The 16,325-nt window shown below is 51.3% G+C and overlaps 2 protein-coding genes across 2 annotated transcripts in view; one reads left to right on the top strand and one right to left on the bottom strand.

The window, feature by feature from the left end:
* Positions 1–4: 4 nt before the first annotated feature.
* On the bottom strand, positions 5–2,190 carry ugt5e1 (UDP glucuronosyltransferase 5 family, polypeptide E1; the record flags this gene model as incomplete). Its single annotated transcript, XM_084480203.1, has 2 exons — positions 2,118–2,190; positions 5–1,622 (listed from the first exon to the last, which is right to left on the bottom strand). Exon 2 carries the CDS (start codon positions 1,613–1,615, stop codon positions 5–7), a length of 1,611 nt encoding a protein of 536 aa, XP_084336329.1. The 5' UTR covers positions 1,616–1,622; positions 2,118–2,190.
* Positions 2,191–7,327: 5,137 nt separating this feature from the next.
* The window catches only part of atp2b3a (ATPase plasma membrane Ca2+ transporting 3a), a gene marked incomplete at both ends in the record, with an annotated part of 32,308 nt that continues 23,310 nt past the window's right edge, over positions 7,328–16,325 (top strand). Inside the window, 4 exons of the mRNA XM_084479748.1 lie at positions 7,328–7,514; positions 13,027–13,224; positions 14,793–15,050; positions 15,891–16,016. Coding sequence (XP_084335874.1) covers positions 7,328–7,514; positions 13,027–13,224; positions 14,793–15,050; positions 15,891–16,016 — 769 coding nt within the window. The remainder of the gene's footprint in view (positions 7,515–13,026; positions 13,225–14,792; positions 15,051–15,890; positions 16,017–16,325) is intronic.

The raw sequence follows: 16,325 nt of genomic DNA, 5'->3' as shown, positions 1-16,325 counted from the left end.
AAGATTAACTCTGTTTTAATTTTCTTTTACCTGCGACCAGTCTAAATAGAACTTTGCAACACGCGTAGAAAACCATCAGAAGAAACGCCAGCACACAGAGTAGAAACAGCATCACGTCCACGCTGTGATAGGAATACCAGGCCATCTTATAGGACTCCGTGCGTAGATGTGTCGCTCCTTTGTGCCTCATCACAAACTCTGACCAGAACACGGCCAGGTCCAAGGGCTTCATGGGCTTGTCATGGTGCAGACCGGACATCTTCACCATGTTTCTCCTGTAGTTCTGCTTCTCGTCCAGAAGCTCTCGCAAAGCCTCGGCGAAGGTGTCTGCGTCCAATCGGGTGACGTCCAGCACCTTGGCCACGCCCCTGGCCTCCAGGCGCACCATGTTGTCGAACTGGTCGAAGATGAGCGGCAGGCCCAGCATGGGCACCCCGTGGTAGATGGCCTCGTACACGCCGTTGGTTCCCCCGTGCGTGACGAAGGCCCTGGTCCGGGGGTGGCCCAGCAGGTCATTCTGCGGGAGCCAGTCCACGACCAGGGTGTTGTTGCCCAGCGTGGAGGGCCGCGGCCCCAGGTGCCGCCACACCACCTTCTGCGGGAGGCGGGCGAAGGCGGCGGCCACCACCTCCGACGCCTCCGGGAGGAGGCTGCCGAGCAAGGTGCCCAGGGACATGATGACCACGCCGTGGGGCCCAGAGCTCTGGACAAAGGCCTCCAGCTCGGCGCTCAGGGGGTTGGACGGCTTGCACTGGAAGCCGCCGATGTACACCACGTTGGGCATGGTCGGCCGGGGGAACTCGAACACGAAGTCCACCCGCATGAGCCACAGGTCCGCCCCCTGGATCAGGGAGTAGACGTTGGCGCTCGGGTCGAGGAAGTCGTCGCACAAGCTGCGGTAGTGCGGCCTCACGGTGACGTGGTCGATGTACTGCGAGATGCCGTAGTGCAACGTGTTCTTCAGCTTGTCCACGAAGCTCATCCTGTCCGAGACCAGGGAGCCGAGCGTCGGCACGTAGGACAGAGGGGACGGAGCGATGGCGAAGTGGCCTTCTCCGTTGGTGATCCAGCGCACGTTGAGCACCAGGGGGAGTCCCAGGTACCTCCCCACCACCACCCCGCCGGCGAAGCCCGGGTCGGTCAGCATCATGTCAAAGCGGGAGGCCTTCAAGCGGCCCACCAACTCCCGGTCCTCCAGAACCCGGCGGGCCAGGTGGGCGCTGGCCCGGTGGGCCCCGTCCAGCAGGGAGATGATCTCCTGCTGCAGGGAGATGAAGGAGAACACAGAGCGCTGCGTGGTCCACAGCTCCAGGCTCCTCTTCAGGAAGGAGGCCATGTATTGGGGGTCCTCAAAGTTGCAGGCGGTGCCGATGGGCACCGTGATGGAGGTATAGTGCGGGGCGTCCTCTGAGATGTACCAGCTGGAGGAGGAGCGCACCACGCTGATGGCGTGGCCCCTCTGGTGCAGCTCCTTCAACAGGATGTTCATGTTCAGCCAGTGACTGCCGTCCAGTGGATACACCAGGATATTACCGCCCTGTGTTGGTTGGAGATTCCACAGCGCGGTGGCCAGGAGGAGTGGCAGAACGCCGACAGTAGCGCCCCGCGGTGTCATATTTCGTCTGTTGACGAAACATGTAGATATTTGGACCGATTATCTGCTATTAGTAAGAAGCAATATCGTGCTTAATAGATTCGCTTTAACAAGTGAACTGCATGTCAATGCATTGAATGACGACGGAAACCGACTTCGTAGTCTTAGTTATTCGCAGAATTCGCACATGTTGAATATTTTAATTATTTGTTGTGAATCCGAAAGTTGAAGAAAAATCTACACATGTTAATACTTACAATTAATTATTGAAAGACCTAACCCTCAATCTTGTGATGCATGAATCACAACCCTTGTTATGACCATCAGTCATCACATCTTGCATTTTGGTAAACAATGAAACAATGTTCATTGTAGCGAGCCTGCGTAAGAATAATGGTCTAAGCAGGTCAACCCACTGGTCGGGTAAGTTGATCATGAATCAATGCAAACGGTAACCTGATAAGCCGTCTTTCGTAAGTTCGAGGTTCGACACAATCATTCCGTCTCCGCATTACGGACTTACCTTAGGATCAGCTCTATAAGGTGGGATAGCCCAGTTCAACTCGAGTCGGAGCCTCTCTGCTCCGGTGCGTCGGTAGTGGGACCACTACGTCTGCCTCGGCTGTGGTTAGTTGGGCTATGTTCTCTGGACCCTTTTCTTGGAAATTTAATGGAAAACTCCTGTGAACTTTGGCATAGATCTGACATAACAAAATAATCTACAACACGTGTTCCAATATAATACCTGACCTTGGAAATGCAGTAAACAAAGGGTCCACTTTTCTGGGAATGGGCTATAGGTTATTTCAATAATGGCTATACGGTCGTACTGTCGCCTACTTTATAGAGGCATTCCGGTTTCTTTAATATTTCAAATGGTGGAATGCTTGAATGCAAAAAAAATGAGGAAAAATAATTATTATTTTATTATATTATAATTAAAGATAGAAAAATAGTTTGGGTTTTTTGCTATTCACATAATAAACCACAATATAATTAGCTATTAACCCATTCACACTAGACTTAGGTTTATAGTTCTCAAAGTCCTGGTTGGGTGGAGATTAGTTGATTACTTGTTTCTACACACCGGCTCTACCGTTGAGTGACTTTGTTTGATACATGTAATCACAATGGGATCTCTTTTCTTATTAACACAATATAAGGTAGGCCTATATCTTAAATTCTACTATAGACCACAGGTGCGGGCGCTGCATTGCCCCACATTACCTGGACATGTAGAATGTAGGTCTAGTCTTGTCTCTTATGGAGCATGCTATCATATCATTTATACACTCCCTTCGGCCTGGTGAAAAAAAAAAGATTTAAACTAGGTGCATTCAACCCAAAAATGTAATGTGAGCGGGGAGCCGTCCCACCGAGGTGGAGCCCCTCCTGCTGGGGTGGAGCCCCTCCCACTGCGGTGGAGCCCCTCCCACCCTGGTGGAGCCAGGACCGCCAACAGTCAGGATTCTGTTGAGCGGCCGCTGTGCCCCCCCCCCCCCCCCCCCCATAGTGAGGGGACAGCGCACCATTAGAACCCATCATCCATCCCTACATGCACACCTTCTCCCACTCCTCCATCCACAGCCCCACCCATCCATCCATCCATCCGTCCATCTATCCATCCGTCCATCCATCCATCCATTAATTAAGAAATCTTCATATTTCTGGGTTAATAGACAAGCTCTAATTTGTTCTTAAACCAGCCACTCCGATAGACGGGGGACTGCATCCAACGATGTGTTGGTAGAACGTGGTGCCTCTACTCCGCCTCCCCACGGGGGCCTGATGGTGTGTAGCTCTGTCCTCTGGGTGGGGTCTGCATGTTCCGAGTAACAACCGAAGAAGGCTATATGTGCGTCCACACCTGGCGTGATCCCTCGTTTATGGCTTATACCAGCCCACAGGGCGGTCGCTGGGGAGGTGGAGGTAGCCTCAACCTGATGAGTCATTTAAATTCCACCTCCGTTCCCTCTCCCCGTCCCTCTTGATAACCACCGGTGTCATCCCCAGCTTACATTTGAATGAATGAATAATACACACACTATAAGTGCTCTGCGAAGCGGGACAACTCGTGTGCGCGGCGGGGAGCGCGTGGACGTCACTGTACAGTGAAGTCTAGCCAAGGGAGGTGCTGCAGAGAGGGAGGGAGAGAGGGAGGGAGAGAGAGAGAGGGGGGAGAGAGAGAGGGGGGAGATAGAGAGAGAGGAAGAGAGGATAGGGCAAAATAGGGGAGAGAAAGGAGAGAGAGAGATATGGAGAGAGGAGGGAGAGAGAGATAGGGGAGAGGAGAGATGGAGAGGGGGGAGAGAGAGAGGGGGGAGAGGGGAGAGAGAGAGAGGGGGGAGAGAGGAAGGGGGTAGAGAGAGAGAGGGGGAGAGGGGGGAGAAAGAGAGGAAGAGAGGATGGAAAAATAGGGGAGCGAGAGATATGGAGAGAGAGGAGAGAGGAGGGAGAGAGATTGAGAGGAGAGAGGGGAGAGGAGAGAGAGGGGAGAGAGAGAGAGGGGGGAGAGAGAGAAAGGGGGGGAGAGAGGGGGAAGAGAGAAAGAGAGAGAGGGGAGAGAGAGATATGGAGAGAGGAGGGAGAGCGATCGAGAGGAGAGAGCGAGGGGGAGGGAGAGGGGAGAGAGAAGGGAGAGAGAAGAGAGAGATGAAGAGAGAGAGAGAGAGAGAGAGAGAGAGAGAGAGAGAGAGAGAGAGAGAGAGAGAGAGAGAGAGAGAGAGAGAGAGGATCAGCTCGCAACTCCGTGAGAGATCCGCAAGCGCAGCAGCGGCATCAGTGCTTCGACCCCTCCCCCTCACATCCGTCGCATAGAGCAGATCCATGTTAACGTTGCCATCACCGGACGGGTGCGGTAAGCGCAGCATCTTTTTTTTTTGCTAAGCATGTAGACTCATAATATGAGCCCACCTTTTTTCCAGGGTATGATCTGTTGATAATGTCTGTGCTGCTTTGACGGGGCGAAAACATTGCAATCAATTAAAACAAAATCGGCGAATGTTGTGACAAAAAAAAGAGGAAGAGAGGGTAGATGTAGGCTACAGGAGGATGCCTGCTGCTGCCGGGTCTACAATAACCCTATCATCATCTTATGCAAACACATCCACATCTGTCCGGGCTGTTTCCCTTCCGCATTAGAGGAATCCCAAAGTCAGTGTCGCTAGTCTCTGTTCATTGTGGCCAACAACAGATGGGACCTCGCTCGCTTGTCCGCCTCACAAACACGCAAATACTCACGTTTTTTTGTTTTTTTTTGTGTTGTTGCTATCGGATGTGAGCGGAATTTAAAGGCAAGCCAGGCTGGTTATAATATCCCACGTCTGTCCTTGGACGGGTGAGTATTTAAAGTGACTAGCCTCACGCTCGTTTTCTGTCGCTTTAAAATGCCATGGTGTGTTGCAAGGTTTGTCCTAAATAGCACATAGCCTGCATTTGATTACGATTAATACGATTTGATTATGATTATTGCGATTATCATGATTATTGTAATCATGATAATCGTAATAATTCTTACTATTGCAGCAGCAGCAGCAGTAGCAGCAGCCATGTACAAAACCCGGGCATCATGTTAGAGATGAACCTGTCGTGCTATGATCCGCTGTGCGGACGGGCTGCCTCCTGGCTCGGAGCATTCCTCCATAATGCTCCGTCCACCAGGCCTCTCTGTGGCGGTTATATAAATTCCTTTAAATGACAACTCATAGTGAGGACTCAACCTGCACGCTTCTCCTGCAGTCCTGTGTTGCTTTATGCTCTCGGCCGGGTGATAGGAAGGGGGGCTAGGGGCATGTAGACGATAGGACCAGCCTGTAATGCCTTATCTGGCTTCTCTGGCTGAGGTTGATTTATTTTTTTCACGTTGAGGAGCCGGTGTCTCTGGGAATAACCTTGCAGTAGAATCCGGGCCCCCCCTCGTCAGAACCCCGCGACAACTTGTTCTCTCCCGCCCCGGAGGAGACAACGACCTGTTTGGACCTGGACGGTGTGTAGTCGCGACGTGTGATGCATTCTGATGGGGCTGGTTCTCCCTGATTCGAGTGGGAATCTGTCCCCACGATAACCCCTCGAAAAGCCCACACTTAGTTGAATTTCTGCAATTTAAAAAAAGGACAAATCTTCGATTATATCGAGGCTAGGACAGCCCCCGTGCGCGAGGAGGAAGATCCCCTCATGTCATCGAGCGAGGGATGGCGGTGTGGTGTGGGGTTGTGGAGACCAAGGTTAACCAGCGCTACGTGAAGGTTAGAGTAAGGGCATCCATCCGCTATCCCGCCTCCTCAGCACCGCCTCCCGCTTCGGTGCTGCGCGTCCGTGTTGATTATCGACACGGGACTTTATTGTCTTTGACCATTCATTAAACATGGAAATGCGGTACGGGGCGACGGGTGTACCGGGAGGACAGGGGACTACTGTAGGGTCTCTGGCGAAGCGCCGCTGGCAGCGAGGCGCCGCTGGCAGCACAGCTCTGCGCGTCGCCTGGCGGAAAGGGATTCTCGCTTCCGATTGGCTGGTTTCATTTGGGCATCACGATTCACGGCGTTCAAAACCATTTTATCTTTCTGTCTTCTGTCAGTTTTTGGTGGCCTGCCTATCTATTTATCCTTATATCTGTCCATCTGTCTGTCTATCTTATATGTCTATCTGTCTATCTGTTAATCTGTCTATCCGTCTATCTGTCTGTCTGTCTGTCTGTCTGTCTGTCTGTCTGTCTATCTATCTATCTATCTATCTATCTATCTATCTATCTATCTATCTATCTATCTATCTATCTATCTATCTTTGTCTGTCTTTCTATCTGTCTGTCTGTCTGTCTGTCTGTCGGTTTGTCAGTCTAATTATCTAGCTTATCTATACTGTCTGGCTGTCTGTCAACAATGATTTTATCAGCTGTTCATTTTATGTAAATATGAATAATGAGAACATGGAACAAGATTGAATTCACTTCATTGCAGAGTCAGCAATTACAAAATGTAAAATGTTACGCCGGTAAAATAATATTTTTTTGCTTCACAACCTTCAGCCCAAAGTAAAGACACGCTATCCACGTGCTAGCTAGACAAGTCATGTTTCCAACTTTCGCATTAGAGAGCGATTACTCCTTAAGAGCATTAATGACTTCCTACCGTCTCTCTCTCTCTCTCTGTTCACAGCTTCTAGATGTTTCCATCTTCATTGAAAAGCCTTCCCTCTCCAGTCCTTCACCGTTTCACTGTGCCCCATGGAACGCTTTGATCTCCTCACAGAACCACACAGAAGACACATCACGTCACATTTAATACAAATACACAATTCATTAGACGTAAATGTGTAAGCAAAAGTGTCTTTCACACCTTGATACCTCGTCAGTGACTCGTAGGAAACACAGAGTCCCCCATTGGCCCCAGATGTTCCCCCAGCGCACATCTGCCCCCGTGACGCTGAGTGGCAGGAGGTGAAGATGCTCCCGGAGACGGTCAGACCCGCCCGGCTCGCTGTGTACCCCGAGACCAGCAGGAAGCCCCAGCGCTAGGGAGCATTAGAAGATACATCTGACCCCCCCGTCCCCCACCCCCCGTCCCCCACCCCCACCCCCACAGCGTGACCACCACCACACACACCCAGGCCCCCCGCTCCTCTCCCCCCGCAGTAGGCCCCCCCCCCCTACAGAGGGATAAACAGTCCAACCGCCTCCACACACACACACACACACACACACACACACACCCCCCCCCCCCCCCCCATACGACGACCATGGCCACCGTGACCAGCCCGGTGGACTCCGGCGTGGAGGTGAACCACGCCGGGGACTTCGGGGCCACCCTGGAGGACCTCAGGGACCTGATGGAGCTGCGGGGGCCCGAGGCCCTGCAGAAGATCCAGGAGATGTACACGGACACCGAGAGCCTCTGCCACAGACTCAAGACCTCCCCGACGGACGGTGAGTGGAAAAACAAGGGGCCCTCGGGCTCCTCGGTGGGGCACGGTGGGGGCCCTGGGGCTGCACGGTGGGGGGCCCTCGGTCTGCACTGGGGGGGGGGCTCTCGGGCTGCTCGGTGGGGGCTCTCGGGCTGCTCGGTGGGGGCCCTCGGGCTTCTCGGTGGGAGGGCTCCGCGGTGGGGGCCCTTGGGCTGCTCTGGGGGGGGCCCTCGGGCTGCTCGGTGGGGGGGCCCTCGGGCTGCTCGGAGGGGGCCCTTCACTCCTGTTGGGGGGGGCTGTTGGAGTGGTGGTGGTTTGGGGGAATTCAATTCAAATTGATTCAAACCGTTTAGTTTTGAACGTCGTAGTTTGGCAAATTTTATACAACTTCAATTTCTAATTCAAGGTGATGGTAGTTAGAGCAGTTCAGTTTAACTGGGTTAAAATTCAATTTAGGTTTTGGGTGGTGGTAGTTTTGTAAATTCTATCAAACTGTTGAAATTCTTATTAGGTTTTATTGTTATTGCTAATTGAGCAGGTTGTATTTTAGGAAATTCAGTTAAACTGCTATTAAAATAATTACATTACATTAACAGTAATTCCCATTCCCATTGTTATTAGTAGTGATTGGGGTGTTAGTTTGGGGAATTTAATAAATTTAAACTGCCGTTAAAATTATCCTTGTCTCTCTACTTACCTCATGATGGTTAATCAAAAATAGAAAGAAAATCAAAGATAGATAGATAGATTGATTTGACTTTGTATGCTTTGCACACTATGCAAACAGCACAATGTTAATAAAAAAAAAGAGTTTGATCATGTTGGCAAATTAAGAACACTTTGAAGCACTGTCTTGTCTTTCTGGCCAGATGTGGGAGCTGCAACGATAACTCACTAAGTCATTTCAGGTTCCTAAAGGCATCACTTAATGACCACTTATTTTGATCCAACATGCACTGTAGCTCCCGGCATTACTTAGTATCTAACGACGGTCCTCTTGTGCACATTGTGTTCACATGGGTGTAATCACTCGAAAACTGCATGGTGTGCACATTTCCTTTTTGCCTCAAATCATTTTCTGCAGCAAACTTGCAGGATCACAGCATCCCTGTGGCAGCACTGATGGACAGAGGGACCTGTGGACCCTGGGAGCCTTTTAGATCTACCTGGGTCTACCCGAGTCTACCTGGGTCTAACCTGGACTCACCTGGACTCACCTGGGTCTACCTGGGGCTACCCTGGGTCTCCCCTGGTCCCTAGTGGACCAGCGTACAGACTGTTCCCTACAGGGTGACATCATTCTCCTTACAAGCACATTAGGCTAATGGTGTGTGTGTGTGTGTGTGTGTGTGTGTGTGTATCTGGACCTTTCAGAGGTCTAATCTCCCATGTACGCAGTCTCCCTGTATGTTAGCCGACTGTGATATATAACCCTCTGTCGCCCTATAAAGTAAAAATAGATCCCTGGATAAATTGGCCCCTTTACTATAATCGCCATCAGGGTTCACCTCATACTGGCCCAAACATTCTTCGGTAGAATTAAAACAAATCAAATTAGACTTTATTCTGTACGTTGTTTTACCTAGATAATCACAGCATTAAAATAATCTGCAGCTCGCTCTCGTTTCTTTCTACATAACTTTAGACGATGTGCAAGGCTTACACGTTAGGTTGCTAAGCTACTAAGGCGCCATCAGCGACTGGGTGGGTGTGAGAGAGAGAGAAATAGAGAGAAAGAGAGAGAGAGAGAGAGAGTGTGATGGACAGGCTTGAACGTCCTGTTCTACAAAGCGCTTTCTCTCTTTCTGTTTCTCTGTCTCTGTCTCTGTCTCTCTCTCTCTCTCTCTCTCTCTCTCTCTCTCTCTCTCCCTCCCCCTCTCTCTCCACGGGCAACACGCAGTGGGCTTTTGTAGTGGAAGGTTATGGAGAGAACTGTACTGCATTAGCAGAGAGATGCATGTGCATTGACTTACAGTCAAACAAGCTTGTGTTGTATGTGGTGATTTGCAGGCTAAATTGATGTTGGACTGCTGCAGGAACATAAAACCAATTTAATTGCAGTTGAAGGCTTGAAGCTGTTTTGGTCCAACAATTGCCTTTCTGTCTTAATTGATTTAAATGGCTACATCTTGTCATTTGAGATTAAAGTCTTTTTTACGACGAATGGGAAGACAGGTTATTAATACAAAAGATGCCAACGCACTTCAAAAAACAGCATCAAAATTAATTCAGGCACATCCATGTATAATTAAAGAGACTATAATTACCCAGAGTGCTTAGAGGGTGGCGTTGCATGGGTGCATCAGGGGGTGCAAAATCATCTTCATAAGAAGTCTCTTAAAAGCTGTGCATTCCAGGGCAGTATTCAGTAGATCCAGGGTGTGACGGATGTCCACGGTCCAGGGTAGAGGTTCTGGGTTCAAGCCCCAACGTCAGCCCTCTACCTGCACCCTTGGGCCCTGAGGCCCTGTCGGAACCCTAGCCTTGGGTTTAGAACCCTAACCCTAACCCCCGTGCTGCTGCTCACGAACGGCACACAGAGAATCAGATTAGCAATTTGAAAATAGTCAGGAGCTTGTGTTCGTGTGAATGAAGTTGTTTTAATCAGCGCTGACTTGCACCACGGGAGGGGAGCCTCTCTCTCCACCTGGGAGCTCGCCCGTCCGTCAGGTGGAATATGTGACAAACAGACTCTGGTAGTAGCGGGGGGGGGGGGGAACGCTTGGGGTAACAGCCTGTCCTCTTGCACGTGGGACAGAGTGCGCACACGCACCCCACCGAGAAGGCGCACACACACACACACGTACAAACACACACACACACACACAAACGCACAAATGCACACACACTGACTTCACCATCTGTCTCCCTTCCATGGCCAATCCATCTCACTAGCGAGTCGGGGGCGGGTGGTGGGGGGGGGGGGGGGAGGCTGGTGGGAGGGAGTGGATGGAGACGGGGCGGCTGGTGGGAGGGAGCCGGGTGGTGGGGGTTGGTGGTGGGGGGTCTGGTGGGAGGGAGTCGGTGGGGGGGGGGGCTGGTGGGGGGGCTGGTGGGAGGGGGGGGCTCTCCTCCATCCAGCCCTGTTACACTCAGGCTTCATGCAGAGTGCAGGTGAAGTCATCCAGAATTACGCTAAGGTGTTATCAGCGACACTCTGAGAGATTTGTGAGGACGTTGTAATGGTAATAGTTTGGCCGATTGTTTTGGCCCCGGGTCCTGCTCCTCCCCTGGGGAGCTGCTGTTAACGGCGGCCAGGGCTTTGTGCCTCACTGGGCTTCGATCGCAGGCAGGGTAGGCAGGGTGCTCAGCCAAACTAGTCCGTCTTTCCCCCCAACACACCGCTGGGTGCTCAGCCAAACTAGTCCGTCTTTCCCCCCAACACACCGCTGCCTGCTGCCTGTCGGTGGGCGATATCAGGACGGCGATGGCGTACGTTTCACTCGGGGCCTCGGCGTCTCCCGCCGTGTGCGTCTTAAACGTGTACCGTGTGTCTGTGAGTCTTGCTATGCTACATGCTCGCGTGGGCCACCCCCCCCCCCCCCCCCCCCCCCCCCCCAGCCCCCCAGCCCCCGCAAGGACGCCCCCCCCCCAGCCCAGCTCAGACTATTCCCCGCATCGGACAGTGACCCCACTGGGGGTGGTGTGTGCTTATCGCGTGGACTGCAGTCACATATGACCCGTGACAGCAGTTTGACATCCCTTGCTAACGCTGCTAATTTAGATCTTGCTGTAAGTAAATCTGGGTCTTCAGGGTCTCCACAGGGTGGTGTGTCATTCTCCAGCAGTAGTCTGCACTCATCGTGTGCTAAGATGCTTCGGATCCAGGTTTTAACAATATACCATTTATACCATGAGAACAGCAGTGAGCGCTTTTGTTCCACACTAAGGATGCAAAGGGATCCGTCGGCTCCTAGGAATAGGAAACCCCCCTTTCGTTCCAGTTTGCCTATTCGTTCTTTCCTTCCCCTCCCCAAAAGATCTACGATATAGGGAATATGTGTCCTTCTGTGTTGCATCAGTTGAATGCCATATCTGCAGACAACTTCCACATTATATCATCATTGTTGATATTTGAGCCCGGGCTGAGGTACGAGATTACAGAGAGGAGATTCCACCTGCCCTGTCGAGGAGCCTTAAGGCAGTTCAGTGTACTATTCTAGTGTATATGATGCTGTTATCCTCCCGAGAGGTATTCCTTTGGGATGTTGGAGAGGATAAAAATACAGCGGCCCGAGGTCTTAACTGAATCTCCATCTCCTGGACTGAGAACGTTCCTTCCTCTTTTTAATAAAAAAGGGATCCAAGAAAGGGATCTAAAGATGGAAGATTGAACAAAGCATGGATTTATTTTCTGGGAGTGGACAAAAAAAAAGACGAGATTAAAGAAATTGCCGGGCGATGATTTACCGACTATTGGGAGGAATATGTAAAATACTATGAAGAGGAACTTTTATCCTTTTAAGAGGAACGACAAATATTCGTAACGTCTCCCACCGTGTTGGAAAACTCTCCAAGTGCATTTCTGTGGGCGTGTACAGAAACTGAACCCGAGGTCAGTGTGTACGAACAAGGGGCCACAGCGCTTTCATTTGGGAACTCACTGTCTGATTGTGTTGTCCAGGGTCATAGCTCTACTGCTGACACACACACATCATTTTTCAGAAATATACATGGAAAGGGTGGTCTAGTGGTTGATGGTTTTGAGTCCCAGTGGGAAGGTACCATGGAGGTAAAGGTACGCAAAAAAAACCCGCATAAAAGCGGGACATGCTAAATAATCGACCACTAACGGTAACCAGTTGAGATCATCTACCCCGGCCCAACGTCCTTAAATAATCCTCTGCCGTCATGTAACCATAATGACTCTTGACATGCAGTGTAAACACAGTTTAGCCACCAGCTAGACCGCTAATGACAGCAGCTAATGGCCACCGCAGCCACACAAGAGACACACGTCACAGTTTCAGAGACAGGTTCCCTCGAGCCGTTCCACGGCACTAGGTTAACCTTACACCGATATCCTCCGAAAGGCTTTTGCAGAGACAGTGAATAAGCCAAGCCGGACCCAGCAGAATAAGTAACGCCCACACTGTGCGTGCTTGACGTTTTTTACACTGCAGCGATCCCAGCGGACAAAAAAGTACATCTTATATTATATATTAGTATATGCTACACGTGAGCCTCCTAAGATGGCGCAATTTCATTGGTTCGCTATCTCGGGATATTGGGCAATATACCATGATTGACATCTCAAACTCGGGATATTGTTTTCGGTCGTCCCGTCATGCTAATAAAAACAAATAAACCGCTAATAAAAAATAAAAAAATCCTGGCAAAAAGTGTGAAAAAAGAGTGTTCACGTGTAGTATACACTGAAACAATTATTCCCCTCACCTCTTTGGCGAATAATTGTTAAATAGTCAAATAATAATAGTAATAATATAATAATAGTAACATCCCGACAGGAAGAGCTTCCTCCTCAGAACCCCTTTGACGCGTTCTTCCTCCTCCTCCTCTTCCACCCCCCCCAGGTCTCTCGGACAACGTGGCCGACCTGGAGAAGCGCACTGCGGTGTTCGGCCAGAACTTCATCCCCCCCAAGAAGCCCAAGACCTTCCTGCAGCTGGTGTGGGAGGCGCTGCAGGACGTCACCCTCATCATCCTGGAGATCGCCGCCATCATCTCCCTGGGCCTGTCCTTCTACCAGGCCCCCGGCGAGGAGACTGAGTGTGAGTCTGCTGCACCCTGCTGGCCCTGGCCCCCGGGGGCGTCGCGTGGGGGGCGTCACCCTAGCCTCAGACTTTGGGGTTGTGGCGTATATATATGGGCTGGGAGGTGGGATTGTTGCCTGGAGCTGTAGTGTAGGTTGATGGCTCAGGGGGTTAAGCTGGTTGTCCGCTAACCCAAGGCTCCACTTGGCTCAGTGTGGAGCCGTCCCTGAGACACCTAACCCTGAGACACCTAACCCTGACCTTGAGACACCTAACCCTGACCTTGAGACACCTAACCCTGAGACACCTAACCCTGAGACACCTAACCCTGAGACACCTAACCCTGAGACACCTAACCCTGACCTTGAGACACCTAACCCTGACCTTGAGACACCTAACCCTGAGACACCTAACCCTGAGACACCTAACCCTAACCCTGAGACACCTAACCCTGAGACACCTAACCCTGAGACACCTAACCCTGACCCTGAGACACCTCACCCTAACCCTGAGACACCTAACCCTGAGACACCTAACCCTGACCCTGAGACACCTAACCCTGAGACACCTAACCCTGAGACACCTAACCCTGAGACACCTAACCCTGAGACACCTAACCCTGACCCTGAGACACCTAACCCTGAGACACCTAACCCTGACCTTGAGACACCTAACCCTGACCTTGAGACACCTAACCCTGAGACACCTAACCCTGAGACACCTAACCCTGAGACACCTAACCCTGACCTTGAGACACCTCACCCTAACCCTGAGACACCTAACCCTGAGACACCTAACCCTGAGACACCTAACCCTGAGACACCTAACCCTGACCCTGAGACACCTAACCCTGACCCTGAGACACCTCACCCTGAGACACCTCACCCTGACCCTGAGACACCTCACCCTGAGACACCTAACCCTAACCCTGAGACACCTAACCCTGAGACACCTAACCCTGAGACACCTAACCCTGAGACACCTCACCCTACCGGCTCCCGACCAGCTGGCTGTCCCACTCCTCCAACTCCTCCCACTCCTTCAGACATCAGGGGTCAGGGGTCAGAGCTCAGGGGTTAGAGGTCAGGGGTTAGACCGAGGAGAGCATTATTGAAACATGGTGGGGAAACAGTGTTTGAGGGGATGGAGCAAGGGTGTCCCCTTGCTCGTCTGGACATCTGGTTTTCTATCTAATCAAATGTGATTAAAATATAATGAAATATAATCCAAATTTAGCAGACATGCTGGACCCTAACTGCGTTCCCACCAAACAGGAATTTGGTCGTCTGGTCTCGTTGTCGCCTGAGTTTTGTCGCGCGACCAGTCACAAATCCGTCGCTGTAGTGACTTTTCTAGCGACAAAAGTCGCCTGATACGCGTCTCCACGTTGACTTTGCATGGAGTCGCGTCGCCCCGTCGCTTTTGGCGTGAACGCAACATCAAACGGTTTACGTTCACTCTATTACGAGCATGTTCATTCCTAACCTTTTGATTATCTCTTTCTCTCTCTCTACCGCTCTCCCTCTCCCCCTCCCCTCTCTCTCTCTCTCCCCCCCCCCTCTCTCCCCCCCCCCCTTCCCCCACAGCGTGCGGCAACATGGCGGCAGGGGGGGAGGACGAGGGTGAGGCGGAGGCGGGCTGGATCGAGGGCGCGGCCATCCTGCTGTCAGTCGTCTGCGTTGTCCTGGTGACGGCCTTCAACGACTGGTCCAAGGAGAAGCAGTTCCGCGGGCTGCAGAGCCGCATCGAGCTGGAGCAGCGCTTCGCCGTGGTCCGCAACGGAACCGTCATCCAGATCCCCGTGGCCGACATCGTGGTGGGGGACGTGGCCCAGGTCAAGTACGGTCAGTACGCACCCAGACCCCCCCCCGGGTACCAGACCCCCCCACCCAGACCCCCTGGGTACCCACCAGACCCGGGCTCAGCGAGGTCTGGTCCCAACGGGTCCAGCAGGGTCTGGTGTGACCGCGAATGGCTCCAGATGTCTCAAATGTTTCAGCTCTTTGAGGGACCTGGTGTGTGTGCGTAAAGGTTGTCTCTAGGTTGTGTGTCGGTTGTGTATAGGTTGATGATAAACAATAGTAGTGTAGTGATTAATTCGCATTTGTTGATTGGTGATCCCTGGAGGAAGTGGAGTCCAAGGTACATTGGGAATCTTCCACTTATTGCATCGCACCAGCACTGCTTATTAAGTTCTGAAATACTGCAGGTTTGAAGGTCAGACGACCGTCCATATTGTTAAACTATCTGAATATCGATCTCTTCCACTTTCCTCTGCAATTATTTGGTCTAATAACTTCCGGATGAGGTCCAATGAGCGGGCCACTGGCCGTTCCCTCTGGGACCCAAAGACCAAACTACTTACTGCAGCTCATTCACTGAAAGTTAATGTGCAGATAACTTGAAGTCACATCCATGTGTATAAAATTACTTTAAATCGCATGCTGCAGTGCCACGTCAAAATGCAAAAAAATGTAATCTCAAAGACAAGACCGAGTACCTAAAGATTCATAATCCTAATTGTTCTTCACGTTCGGGGATTAGTATCCTTACCGAACCTTTCATTCATATTTCAACATCATAATTCCTCTTCCTTATTTTCTTCCTTTTCCTCCTCCTCACAATTCTCATCATCATCATCATCATCATCATCCTCCTCCATGTCCTCCTCCTCCTCTGCTCAGGTGACCTCCTGCCCGCCGATGGGATTCTGATCCAGGGCAACGACATGAAGCTGGATGAGAGCTCCCTGACCGGCGAGTCCGACCACGTCCGCAAGTCCGCCGACAAGGACCCCATGTTGTTGTCCGGTAAGCCCCCCCGCCCCCCCCCCCCCCCCCATCCTCCTCCTCTCCGTAACACAGTTTGGAGTCACAAACATGGCGACCACTTTGGACCAGAACACATAAAACTAGATTTTATTTGTATCTGTAGTTTGAGATTTCTTTCTTTTTTTATTATCCGCCTTTCAGCGTTTCAGTCCACGAGTGTGTCTCACTTATGTCGGTTGTTTTGGTCAGGTGGTAAGAGTTATGTCGTACATGATTACAGCTTATCGCAATGCACAATACTTATTTTTCGTATTAATTCATAAAGTTTCGATAAAAAAACGGTGGCCA

Source organism: Micromesistius poutassou (assembly GCF_964030765.1).
Source record: "Micromesistius poutassou genome assembly, chromosome: 15".
Classification (NCBI taxonomy): Eukaryota; Metazoa; Chordata; class Actinopteri; order Gadiformes; family Gadidae; genus Micromesistius; species Micromesistius poutassou.
This window is presented reverse-complemented; position numbering and strand designations above follow the sequence as displayed.